Raw genomic sequence first — 14187 nt, 5'->3', positions numbered from 1 at the left:
AAAACCTGTAGATCAATGAAGTACAAATGTGACACAGTCACAGTCACCAGCCTGCAAGCTGCACTCCTTTCAACAGCTGTACTTGTTCGAAGACAAGATTTTTCACTTGTGTTTGTACAAGGTTTGCTTAATTAGCTGATATTATGACTCACGTTAGGTTGCAAGGCACAGCTGGAAACAGAACAACGAGAACAGAACAGAAAAGGAGAACCCAACAGTATTACTGCACTTATTTTGAATACTAAGGTCATTCTCCCATTGTTTTTAGCAATAAAGGTAAAAGTAAAACCACAAAAAAATTTTCTTCAAGAGTAGAGTTTAGCTTTTGGAATCATTACGGGGGAAGGCATCTCTAAGATCATCTAGTCCAACCATCCACCTCCAACCAATACTCCCCAATTAGACACTCTTCAGGGATGAAGTAAAGGGAAGCACGATAAAGGAAAAACAAGCAGAGGAACCATGAAGTCATCCTTACTCGGTCAGAAGCTGATGCAACTTCTGGTAGCCCCTCTCCAAGGCCAAGCTCACGGGCGTCGCGCCGTCGCGATTGTGGATGCTGAGAGCTCCTCTTCCTCCTGGCTGCTGGAGCAGAAACCACGTCAGCCTCAGCAGGCCCTGCCTCACTGCAAAGTGCATCAGCGTCTCCCGAGGGATGTTCTCTGGGAATAAGGAAAGAAAAAGAAATATGAATTTGTAGGCTGCCGCTTAGGTGAATGCCATTCCCCCACATCCTTGTTACTGGAGACAAGCCACATGCATGCCAAGTGCAGCACAATGGCTGGCATGGAACTAGAGGTGCTGACAGCCAAAAAGCCAAGGAACCTAAACACTGCAGCACCTGGAAAAACACGCTCTGCACAAGCTGGCTGCGAAATCCAGGAGACACCGCTGCATGAAAGCGAGGCACTGGCTCCAGTGGGACTGAATGTGCTCGGGACATCTCGGGGTCAGACTGCAAGAGCACAGAAGTCAAAGTGAAAAGAAGGGCTTTGTGGACAGCCATGACAGCCACTGAGCTGCAGGGCTTCCCTACAGCTCCTGGCATCTTCAGGGGTGTACATTTCTCTGTACATCCAAGCCTTTTTTAGTCCCACGGCCAGGACCAGCCTTTAGGAATCTGAGAGTTATGTTATTTAACGGAACACTGATTTGTCCCAGGGCATGAAAAAAATCAATTACAACAGAAGAACAAATGCAGAGCAGTTATGAAAGAGAACAGTTTTAGCCTCTCATATGGACATAAAAATGAGGTTTTTGATTTCCTGGCTTGACTGTGCCTTAGCCCAGCTTTTCTCAGCTTTCTGCAGTAGCACTGTAATTCAGAGTAGCAACATTTATAAACTAGTAATCTCCTCTGCTGCTTTTTATGTTTAATAACCATGACTTTCTAATTCAGTAAAAGTCACTCTTGAGCCTAAACTTTCATCTCAGAAAAGTATCCCCCCTACTCTAAAAGCTGCAGCCCGAGAACTTCCACCAGAAATGGGCTCCAGATGCACCGCTGAAATACAGCATTTGCAGATCAAAGCGTGCTGCTTCTGCAGGGAGGGAGAAAGCATTTGGGTTAAAAAACTGCAAGAAATACAAATTTGTTCTTTTAATTAACAAAGGATTTCAGTATTGACTGGCAGCAGCAAAAACAACAGAAACGCACCAGCTGAGTAAACCATGCCAATAGTTTAATACCTTTAATATTGTAGCGGTGATTTATTGGGTTATTAATTTGGTTGCCAGCCAAATCTACATAGTAAATTTAAAAAATGCAAGTGCATAATGACTGTAAGATTTAATTATTTTTTCCCCAAGAAGCACACCCCAAGAGAAATCGCTTCTGCAGTGTGCTGTTTTCTTGCCTGCTTTCTCAAGGGACATCATTAAGGCCTTTAGTGAAAAACAATGCAAAAAGAGGGAGTTATCCCTGCCTGACACACAAGCTTTTCCCACTTTCTGGATCAGCCCCTGAAGAACTGATCTGTATTCAAGAACTACGGCTCCCTGGCACTGTCTCTCTTCCATATGACTCCACATAGGATCTCTGGGCTTCAAACCAATCCTTCCTCCCTAACATCCTCTTATTACTCTCAAGCAAAATCATGTTATCTTGAACACAGGAGTATGTCTGAATGGAGGTTCCAGCTGATCAGAGAAAAAGGAAATAGCTGGTCTTACTCACAGACAAATTCTCAGCCTATGGGAGAGTAACAACAAGGATTTTGGTATGGAGTGCAACAGCGTGCCATGCTTCAGAAATAAACAACCCAACAAGGTGGTTAATCAAAGACTGTCAGCTTTAGGCCTAAGGTATAATGAAAAATAACACAACAAAAGGGAAAAACTACTGACGAGGCTGCAGAAGGGAGAAAGTGTGGATACAGGACTGGACTTAGCGAAAGTATATGGCCCAAGTTTTACCCTGTGAACTCGTACTTGCACAGAGCTCCTACAATAACTGCACTAATAAACTGGCAGTATAATCAGCTAGCATAATTGAAACAGTACAACTCTTCCTGCCACAGATGTAGGAAGCACCACAACACTTCTGCTGGAGCAAATGACTGCTGTCCAAATAAAGAACATGTTGCACTGGTCTGACCACATCTGGTGCAGCAAGGATCATCTCCCACTCCAGCTGCCTTGTTGAAAGGGAACATCATCTTCCTAACTGAAACAAACAGCCTTGCACCAGGGCAGACCTGAAAAGCATAAGCATGGATTCCTGGATCAAAACACCTCTTCCTCCTTTAGCTGAGAGCTGCACAATTAGGGAGCAGCATCTTCTGCTTACCAGCTCTTGGTTCTCCAATAAAAACACACACCAACTGCAAGTTTGGAAAGGTGCCTGCAACCATGCATCCCCTGATCCACCTGGGTACCCGTCCCTACATGTATTTCCATAGAGGAATTGCTTCTCCTACTTGTCCCAAACATTCAGGTGATTTAATCTGCTCATTTGAATGCACTTTTTGAAAATCCTGTCTTTTCTTCTCCACTTTTTAAAAACAATCTTCACTACTGTCAAATTAGTGAATACAGGTGGATGGAGGTGGTTACACATGCAACTGACCTGAACTCAGCACTGCCCTTGTGCCTCTGCACAACCACAAAGTGCACAGAAGATGAATACAAGACATGGAGCCTTGCCATCCTGAGCATATTAAATACAGACTCATTCTCCAGGTCCATTGGAAAGGATCTGCCTGACATACAGACTGGCTCCAGGCCATCCTAACAGATGGGTATGGATGATGGCAGCAAAGAGACAAAGTGCTGCACACACAACCACTGCAGAGCCCTGGGCAATGGCTTTAGAGGGTTCTGGAGTGTTTAAAACTCACACAGCTATGGTGAAAAGGAGTGTGCCATCTGTGGACTGGATTAACTACTAATATACAAGGAGAAATACATCCGCTGGTGCACAGTGTTGCTCAGAACAAGCCAAGAGCAGGTGTGCATTGAGTATGGAAGTGCTGCATGATGGAGATGGAAGGAGGATGGACAGCATGCCTACAGCCATCCCAGCTCTGAAGGTCTGAGGCTTGTAGCATGGGATGCTGGAAATTCAGTCAATGATTACAACGTCTTGTCATGGTGCAAAATTCCTTTCACAGCTATGGAAGAACAACAGAAGCTTTAACCAGCAGTAGCCAGAGCTTCTTCTCCTACCACATCACGCATGAGCTCCTCATCTTAAAATGGCTGTCCTGTAAAAAAGGTTCTTGTAATTAGGAAAACTGTGGAAACACAAGACACACGATACTGGAAAGACCAAAGTTGTTTTTGTTCCTTTCTTGTTTCCTAGTAATAGGCAAGAGTTGAAACATATGATTATTGTCCCATAATGGCAGGGCACTCTAATCCAGCTGGCAAAACAGAAGACTTTAGATGTATTATTTTAATTTTTTTTTCTTTTTTTTTTCAGCTGTGACACATGAACAATTTATCTGAGTAGCTAAGGTCAAAATTTCCATAGAAGAATATCAAATGTACTTTGCTAACTGTAAATGATTAAGGCTTAAGGTGCTTTTAGCACTAAATAAAAAAGCACAGAAGGAAAAAAAAAAAAAGGTTTGGGTATGACACATCTGAGAGCACACAAAAAGTAACAACTTGCATTGTAATCCTGATTAAATAAAAGAGAAAAAAAGAAAGAAAGAAAAATCAACTAACCTCTGTATTTCTTTATAAAATTTGCTTCTTATTTATTTAGAGAAATCCATGCTGAATGGCTCAGTTTACCCTCCATACCTTGAGACAGCTCAGTAAAGAAGAGAAAGCCATGGATTGGAACAGCTCAAAGTATCTCTTGCTACTCTTCCTGTGATAGTGACTTCCCCTTGTTTCTCACCCAAAACCACGTATTGTAAGCAAATTCTAAGGGCTACCACCAAATCTTGTTTATGGCTGAAAGGGTTCTCAGTGCTCAGATCAACCCTTGAGCAAATCCCCAAAACAAGCTGTCACCTGGCACTCGAGAAGGCAATGGTACTAAAGGAAGGGCAAGGTGGAGACACAGAGGTTGGAGTTATGAGTTCAGTTAATAAAAAATGTGGGTAATTCTTTTTAAATCTTATAAACAAGACTTTTTCAAAGCACACTAAAGGATCTTCATGTCCCTACTCCCACTAACACCTAAGGGAACAGAAGCACCTTAATGCCAATGGTTTCTCAGCCACAGACACTGGCTGAACATTTTCTACTTCCTATTTTGCAATGCAGAGTGCATTAAATTCAGGGAAGGAAAATATTTTTTTTCATCTTATCAAGTACTGTAGCTGAACAGACTACTTTGTGCTGCTTGCTCAGAGAAGATCATGCCCATTTATACTGTACAAGCCTTTATCAGAGGGCAGAGAGAAAGGTGAGAAGCAGATAGGAAAGAACATCAGACTCAGGGAAAAGAAAACTGGTAACTATTATCCTGAAAGCATTTAAGTAGAAACTATAAACGGAGTGCAGGAGATGAACAGATTAAAGCTTTATGTCTGGAAAATACCATCAGCCACCTCCCTTTAACGTGCTCCAGTGGAGAAAAAAAGGTAGCTCCTAATTTCATTGTAGTCAGTCCTGAAAGTTTGTTGTTTTTTTTTCCTAGTAAGGCTTTTTTGTTGCTGCTACTGCTCTCTTCAGACATTCCGCTTCTGTTTTCAGTATCCTCTTGAGATCTTTCTGATCTCTACTGATGTGGTCCATTGCACTGAACACTGCAATCCCTCTGGGTTCCACGCACCGTTATTAAACGTAACTCCCAACTATTTCAGACTGGGCCAAGGCAACTTCTTCCCCACCACCTCCTCCCCACTGAGCTCACAGAGCTTTATTTCTCAAGAAGCATTATTGCATATGGATGTTTGCTATTCAGTGCTTCTGGGAAGCTGCACATATTCAAGACGTCTTCAAGACGTCAGTAACTGCATTCCTAAGGCCTGGGAGCTGCTAAGTGTTTTATCTGCTAAGATGGTATTCTGGTTATCTGCCTGCAGTCGATGCTATCTTGCAGCTCATCAAAGGGACAGATTTTCCCAATGTTCTCATGGGGAATCACTTGCTCTCATGGCTGATCATCACTGCACTCTGAAAGCACCAACCTGTAAAGCTCACACCACCAAAACCGGAACCAGTCTGGATTTCACCACTTATTTTGATGAGCAAATTGAACAGACTGTTTCCCAAAAGAAGTTTTGAAAGCAGTCTGTTCACTACTGGTAGATAACTCAAGGATTAAGTTCTCTAAGCTTTCCATACCTTAGGTACTCCCTTATTTTTTTTGTCATCTTTTTCTCCCTACTGCAGCACAAACAAGCCATAATTATTACTCATACCTCCAAATATTCTGCTCTGGTTTTCTAGTTAGTTTATTTTCTGCTTGATCATTTAAAATAGAAAATTACAGTCCTGCATTTATGTTGCATATATCCTCAGAATACATACTAAATTTTGATTTCTAGATATAAAGTATAACCCATCTGTTCAATTTCAACAACAGCCCTCTGAATGTCACAGGGAACAGTAAATAACCCTACGCTTAACAGCACTAACAACTATGTTCTTTAGAAAGTTACAGTGCACTTGCAGTAATTAAGACAGACATGATAACACAGCACCTGAAAGTAATGCTGTGTTTGGAACACCATGGTAACAAAAGTCATCCTTAATTACAGATAGTCTGAAATAAACTTGGGATGCCATCTGAGTTCATTCACATGAGTTGATAATTAAGGGCAAAGCCCAGGAAGGACAGAACATGGCAGGTAAGAGCACAGCACAGCTCACCCAGCTGCCCTGGGACAGCAGCAGCATGCATGGAGAGGGCTAAGACATCTATGCCCAAGGTGGTTTAGATGAACTCTGGACTTGGAATGCAAAGCCTTCAACCTGCACGTGTCCATGCAAAGTCCTGCAACACAAGCACATGCTTCTGTCCAAAGGTACAGCATTGTGCGTGGTGGACTTGATGATCCTGAAGGTCTTTTCCAACCAAGATGAAGCACCAGGTGGGATGTGGTACCCTCTCACCCAAAGTCCCATGACCTGACCTGCATAACTGGCACAACAGCTTCATGTTCCCTGTGAAATATTTTTTGTGTGTGGATAAACATGTATCTACTGAAAAGTTACTGCAAGACTTCCTGGAGCCCTTTACTCTAAAATATGGATTAAAGGCTTCTCTGGGGGCTTCTTCAAATAGCAAATAGGAGGCTGTACCTCAAGCAGGTGGGTTCACGGAGAAGGAGGAAAATAAGTGGTAGAGACTGGGAAGGCAATTTGGGTCAGCTCACTCTGCACGGGAACAGAGTGCTGCTGAAAATGCCCTGAATCTGAGTACCCCCCTGACAGCAGCTGATGTGAGGAAAGCTTGAGAACAGGCTTTATACATATATGTATTTCATTGGGGAAAGTTATCCATAAAGAAGCTGTTACTCAGAAATCTAATTAAAGCCTAGTCATGATCAGCTGTAGGTGTCCCTGTTCACTGCAGGGAGTGGGACCAGACGACCTCTAAGAGTCCCTTCTGACTCAAATGATTTGATGATCACACCAGAAGGGCAAAGAAACAGGAGTAAAGAATTTCACCTTTCCATGGAAAAGCAAACAAGAACTCTGAGGTGAGACCACTGACCAACAGTTTCAGAGAAGAAGATTCTGTTTTCTGAACTAGCTTTTCTTGCCAGGGGCTCCCCACATGCAGCCGCTGCCCCCCATCACACAAGCATTACAGACGCTGGCAGGCCCAGGCTGGGTACCACACTCCACACCATTGGCTGCTGAACACAAAGCTTGTCATCAAAGCCCAAGTTGTACAAAAAGAGAGTTTGGTTCTAAGTTTGGCACAGCAGGCTCAAACAGAGCTTGATGAGATCCAAATGAATCCGCTTTTTTCAACAGGTTTTAGGTGAAGAACTAAAGCCTGTGATCACAGATTATTTCAGACTTTTTTGCTGTACCAGAGTAACATCAATTAATAAATACTGGTTTTGAGCAATGTTAACCAAACAGCTGCAATAATATTACCATATGGATCAGATTAATCAATCCTGCTCAATGCATTTTATTTTGGGACAGTTTCTTTTTAAGCACTAAGAAGTTTTTGCCTTCTGGACCAGCAAATGAGAATACTGTACACAAACATACTGGGATTGGAAATACACTGAAGAGCTATACAGGAATTTATTTTCAATTTGTTCAAATGAAAATGATGTCTAAAGAGATAAAAAGACAGAAATGCAAAGAAAGTATAGTGTGAAATACTACTGGGATTACTGAACCTGAGGAAACTTCTCTTGCTGAATGGCAACAGCTAGCTTAAATAGGTTATGGGGGGAAAAAAAAAAGAAAGGTGTTTCACTGGAATGCTTACAAATGTCCTCTGGCTGTTTTAAATAATGTTAGAGGTATTTCTAGCCCACAGCTGAAGCAATGCATTCTTAACAATTTGGATGTATAAATGCACCACGCCTTTAATCTAGAGCAATGGCAAACTCTTGAAGAATGAAGACCCTGGTTTGGCAACCAAAACATAAGCAAGCACATAGTTCTTACATAGCTTTGCACCACAACAATGCTGCACTTTTACTTACTCAGTGTTATGGCAGCATCTTCCCTGTCCTTTGGAGCGTGACAGCAATTAACTCCTTGTCTTCTGCAGGAAGAGTTGGGAATGGGCAAAGGAAAGGAGAGGCCTGTGCAGAGCCAGCCCCCCCTCACAAGCCTGCACCCTGGAGCCACCATCCAAGCTCTTGCTGCAGAACCGCAGCCACTTCACGCCTATCTCCAGACTGGAGCCCTTAGAAATATCTTCTTTCAAACATGCTTCACAGCAATGCCCACCTCATAACAGCACTTCTGTGCCCAGATTGCTGGCTGAGGCTCTCCGCTCGCTCTGACTTTCAGAGGTTTTGCTAAACAGCAGTGTTTTGTTTCCAACCCACAAGAGCCCAAAGAGAAATGTCAGCTTAGAAGCAGCGTGAAAGTCTTTCAAGAAAGGATCTGACATTTTCTTTTGTTCTCATTTCTATAGCATTTTCTCCTTCAAGAAGGTTATTTGAAGTATATGGCAGTGACATTTAGTGAAACGGGAAATATAAACTGAGATAACTGTTCATAGGTAGTGATGCAATGAAGGGTGGGCGGTCCCACTAGAGGGGCACTGACCAGAACATGTGCATAATTGTTCTCATGCTCCCCCAGTTTCAATCTGTGCAATGATTTTCCCACTTTCCCAACCCAGATTAATGCACAAGCACCACCACTACAGAGGTGCTGTTTTCCTAATGTAGCTCTCCATCATGAATCAGAGACATCTCTCCAACCTTGTTCTCCCAAAACAGGGTTACGTGACCAGAAGGATGCTTATATATACAAATCTTTCCTGTCACAATCACAAAAATTCCCCAAAAGTCCCTGTGTATAATCAGCTTACTGAAAAAGAACTACCAGATATATCTGCCTCCAGACCAAAAGCCAACCAGGAGATGAAAAACAGACCAAGACATCAACAGATTGCCCTTATTCAGTTACATGTGAAAAAACTTACTGTGAGAGAACATTTTATTAGACCAGCACGCTTAGATGAAGGTTGCATTTACTGCTGCTGAATGCCACAGCCTATACCACAGTGATTTTCAGGCACAGAAGTGTATGCCGAGCAAATCCTATGGCAAATCCATAAGCAAATCCCTTCCCTTCCCTAACATCTGATTTTTCCAAAGAGGAACCAAAGACCAAAAAAAAAAAAAAAAAAAAAAGAAACTAGATCTGAGCCTTCCTGCAAAATCAGTAACAATCCAGTGCTTCAATTGAAATTTTCATTAATAAAGAGCACTGTGCCAATCTTTTACAATATTTTTACCACTTCAGTAAAGCAGAAATTCCTGCATTATCACAGCTTTCTAAAATGCGAAAAGAAACATCAGTGCCTTCCATGGAGAGGGAAAAGATACCAAGTGTTTATCTCCCAGTAAACAGACAACAGCATCTGAATTTCTATCCAGAAACCACTAAATACGATCACATCATTGAACCTCTGCTAATGCTGCTTTGACTGCCTGCCCGTGCATTCATGTTTACAAAAGCAGTCACTGAGGCAGTGACAATTAAAGCAGGAAAAAATCCTGCAGAAAACCCCATCAGGGCAAGCAGAACTGCAGCCTCTGTGCTGAACAACTCATTCCTGTTGCAGTGTTTAGGCTGGTATATCCCATAACAGATAGGGAATGCCTCACAGCCACATTCCTCATGTGAAACTATTTGCCAGAATACCTTAGAAATTTATGGCAACACTGGAATTAGCCCCAGAGTGCACCAGTATGCTTCCTTAAAACTGCCCTGTGACAGAACTCCAAGGCTACAGCCATGTCACAGCATCTTGAACGTGTTGGCTCTGCTGCTTTTACTAGAGGTTTTACTAGAGGCCAGCACTGACCTCTATTTATAAGCTCTCAGTAGCACTCTCTGCTATGGTTAAGGGCTCGTGTTAGCCAGGCTTTCCCACTTTTATTCTGTTTTATTTGCAAAATTATCTGGGCTCATTTTAGGGAAGGTCTGTGTTCACAGACAGCTGTACAGGCAGGGATGCTGGGCTAATCCTCGGGGTGCTTTGGCATCAAACATGCTGCCTGTAGGCAGCCTGCCAGCTTCTCCAAGAGAAATCAAATGCGTTTTACGCACATTACAGTTCCTTTGCACCTGTGCTATAAAACCAGTGTTTAGCAAACACACCAAGGCTGTGGCACAAGGCCAAAGCATCAGGCTTCCTCCACAGACCCATCTTTTTCAGGAAATCAAAGAAATGTGATGCTGATGCATGCATAACACTGCAAAGACAAAAAACCCCTATCTGCATGTGCTGCAACACTGACCACTTACCACACTGCGTCCTATTTTATAACAGAAAATAAAGAAAACATGGGTGACCTGTATTTCAAAGTGGCTGAAATGCAAAGTGTAGGACACAGATACAGTATGACACATTGGTATACAGCCTGTCCCATTTCTGTGCACTAAGACCAATGAATATTTTGAAAGACAAGCGGATGGCTCCCAGAGCAGAAGGCTTTTAACCCCTCTCACACCTCACACACATCCCCATGCTTCTCACCGTTGAGGGACTGATCCGTTCCCAGCACGTTCCATTCTGCAGGCAATTTCAGGTGTCGAAATGCCAAAGCCACTTTCTCATCCAAAATGTCCACATCAGCAGCAGGTGGTCTCGACTGGTCCAAGAAACGGGTGAAGTTTAGTGCCTGCTGGTTCCCTGCGTAGGTAGCCAGAAACTGGGCTGCATCGTACGCTTCATCTTGGATGAACTTGAAGCTCTCTTCTGCCACCACCAGAACAGGGCGACCTTCCTTAGAGGCACAAAGTGCCACCTTCACCGTCTCACAGCAGTCATGGCCTGCAAAGAAAACCAAGGGAAATTGTAGAAGAGAATAGTCGAGTGCTGAAGAAAGCCACAACTGAGCAGCATTTTTGACACACACATTCCTTATATTAAATCAGATAAATACAAGTTATCAAGAGTCACAACTCTAAATTAAGAGCTATCTTGGGACCTCAATGTGTTTGAAGAGAAAAAAAGTATTTTTTGTAGATTTTTAAAGATGTGTAATCCTTCTGTTTGGTATAATATAGAGCCAGAAATATCTAAGCAGCTCTACCCTGACCAGCCTATTTTGGATCAGCTACAAGTAAATTCAAGAGCACTTGGTAACGATTTTGCTAATGCACCCATGGGAGTTATGATCCAATCAGCCAGATTATAGGGTCAGACAAACTTTTTCTTTCCATCTCCACTCACAGAATCACAGAATCGTAGGGGTTGGAAGGGACCTCCAGAGATCATCGAGTCCAACCCCCCTGCCAAAGCAGGTTCCCTACAGCAGGTCGCACAGGTAGGCATCCAGGCAGGTCTTGAACATCTCCAGAGAAGGAGACTCCACCACCTCCCTGGGCAGCCTGTTCCAGTGCTCCGTCACCTCACTGTAAAGAAAGACTCGGGAACTCACCAGAAAGTAGAACCTGAGAGAGGAAAAGTTCCTGCTCCAAAAGCTGGCACAGCACTTGGCTTACACAGCAACCACCGCAACCTCACCTAACATACAGACCTACAAAGCAGCAAGAGCTGGTAGAGCACAGCCTGAAACACAAAACTAAAACTAAGCTTCTGCTAAATAAAAACCCAAAATGGCTTCTGTCCATATTTACCAAATAAAAATGGTAGAACTTTGATACATTTATTTAATTAGGGCCCAAAGCAGCCAGTGCTGGCAGTTGTCAGACATGCCCCTTCAATAATAAGGTTCGTGTTTCAAGTTCACTGTGCAGCACAGCTCCTTGTTCCAGTGTCAGCCTGACGTCAGTGCTGTTTTTGCCAGAACAGCACGGACCCTGCACTAATTACTGGAAAAGCTTCTTTTTGCACATGACCTCAGCATCTAACCACATTCATGGAACCCTACTTAATTAAATACAAAATGACGATTTATTTTTAAAGGCTCGAAAATTCTCTTTAAGCCCCTATTTGTGGTCAGTGGGAAAGTTTCCTTCTTGTGTCGAGGCTCTTTGCTGTTGATTTCGCTCACAAAAGGAAAATACATCCCTAATCTCTGCAGCCATTCAGCCAACCTTCCAGATCTGTTCTGAGGCTTTTGGCAGCTGTACAGGTTTGTCTGCTGAAAGAGGCAATCCTGAAGTTAATTGAGAGGTCAAAACTGCTATTCGGACACTGTGGGTAACACCAAAATTGTCAGAGATGAGGCTGTGTGACTTCCTAAGGAGAGCAAGCGCAGCTGGAAACATATCAAAGGAAAATGATGTGAAAGTTGAAGGAACAGACACACTAACACTGACATTACAACAAAGAATAAGGGCGGGAAGACCTTTGGGGGCTCTTTGGAAGCTATGGAGAAGTCTAACTTGGAGGAAAGCACAAGATGCTCTTTCTAAAGCAGCAAGGACTTGGAAAAATCACACGTGCATTCAGAGTTTAATTCATCACCATCTGATGGGACTGGCAGCGGCCCTGAGGAAGTACATCACAAATTACCTCCATCTTCACTGAGGCAGCCTCAAATATCCAAAGGAGAAGGCACAATTTCGGGGGAACTCCTCTTCAGTGTAGACCTTTACAACCTTCCCCATATAACTTCTTGCTTTGCTCCTTCTAAAGATATCAGAACAAGGAGCTAAGAAGACATACTAACATTGTTTAAAACCTCTACCAAAGCCCTGAGCCGCACACAGTGTGCAGAGCCATCCTGCGAAAGCTGACTCGAGAACTCTGAACTTGGCTCTTCCCCATGCAAAGAAGTGGAAGTTTACTAAAATGTAAAGTTGTGTTTTTTTTTGTTGTTTTTTGGTTGTTTTGTTTTTTTTTTTTTTTTAAATAATAAAAGATTGAAAGATTGCTTAATCACATGAGAAAAGCTAAACCTTTGATTTTTACTTTTTTTTAAGCTATTTTCTCTCTATTCCCATAAGAATCCCATCTGCAAAGCAACCTAGAAAACAGCTACTCTGCCAGAAAGGCAGCTGAGTTTCAGGAGTGAAGCTGCAGACAAGCACAGCCTGCTCGCAGTCAGAGAAACACTGCAGGACAGTCACTTCAGTCACTTCTTTATGAGGAAAGCTGCTCCATTATGACAACAACACAAACTTCAGTAGAGCAACATAGTTGCCTTCAACCAGCACATCAAACTAGATGAGCTGTGATCCGCTTGCACTGAACACGTGTGGGACTCCAGCCTTGCAGTGCATTTAAGTAAAGCCACAGAAGCACAGATGCAACACAAGCAGAGGTGACCACCAGATCAAGTCCTGAATCACAGCCAGACGTGGTTCTCCTGAAAGCCCCACTAGCATCTAAAGCAGCCTTGAAAAAGAGGTGCCCGAGCCGACAATCCATGGACATCTGACAGGATCAAACAAGCATCCTGCTAAACCCTTGGGAATGTTATTCCAAAGGGCAACCCCTCACAAGGCTTTGATGTTCTCCTTCCCTACATCTGACGAGATGTCAAACTGGGGGTTAAGAGTCTGGGACAGGTTCTGACTTTGGCAAAGAGTTCAAACACGGGACGAGCAATTAAGTAACAAGCGTGGCAAATAGTAAAAGATTGCTCAAGAGGTCTCTGCCCCCTGCTTTGAAAGAGCCACAGGGACGTCACCAGCAAAGAGCTCAAACACCCCAGCACACACAGGACCTTCTGCAGGAACAGCCAGTGCAGCAAGGCTGCTCTCCACATCAAAGACCTGCTTCCTACCCTGGGATAACAGTTGAACTTCAGCAGCCCTTTTCCCAGAGCACGTTAAGCAGTATTAGGAAAAGTGCGCTCAGCTTTCTGGCACCCTTGGGAGATAAATGGTTATCATCCACAGAGCGAGCCCAAAGCTGTTTGCATGAGGTTAAGGAACTTGCCCAGGATCACAAAGAACTCAGGGCAAGGTTGGAACACATGCTATTGCTCTGAATGGTCTCCTTTCTGCTCCAGCAGGCAGACAACGGAGTTTACCCTTAGCAGGATGAAGGATGGACCCGTGCATGGTGCTGGTGTGCAGCATCCATCACCCAGCCTACAAACAGCATGTACAGAACCATGAGCACCACAGCACATGGCCATTAACTGCTGTGCTCCTTCCAGAAGCAGAACAAAGCTCTGCAGACTTACTAAAAACGTAAAAAACCCGGGT

The 14187-nt window shown here is 43.4% G+C and overlaps 1 protein-coding gene across 1 annotated transcript in view; it reads right to left on the bottom strand.

Annotated features, from left to right (window-relative positions):
* Positions 1–14187, bottom strand: part of LOC128075410 (A-kinase anchor protein 13-like) — a 65845-nt gene that overhangs the window by 27053 nt on the left and 24605 nt on the right. The window contains exons 3-4 of the mRNA XM_052672161.1: positions 10598–10894; positions 479–662 (exon numbers count right to left, since the gene is read on the bottom strand). Coding sequence (XP_052528121.1) covers positions 479–662; positions 10598–10894 — 481 coding nt within the window. The remainder of the gene's footprint in view (positions 1–478; positions 663–10597; positions 10895–14187) is intronic.

This window comes from Tympanuchus pallidicinctus, unplaced genomic scaffold (genome assembly GCF_026119805.1).
Source record: "Tympanuchus pallidicinctus isolate F22 unplaced genomic scaffold, pur_lepc_1.0 scaffold12, whole genome shotgun sequence".
Classification (NCBI taxonomy): domain Eukaryota; kingdom Metazoa; phylum Chordata; class Aves; order Galliformes; family Phasianidae; genus Tympanuchus; species Tympanuchus pallidicinctus.
This window is presented reverse-complemented; position numbering and strand designations above follow the sequence as displayed.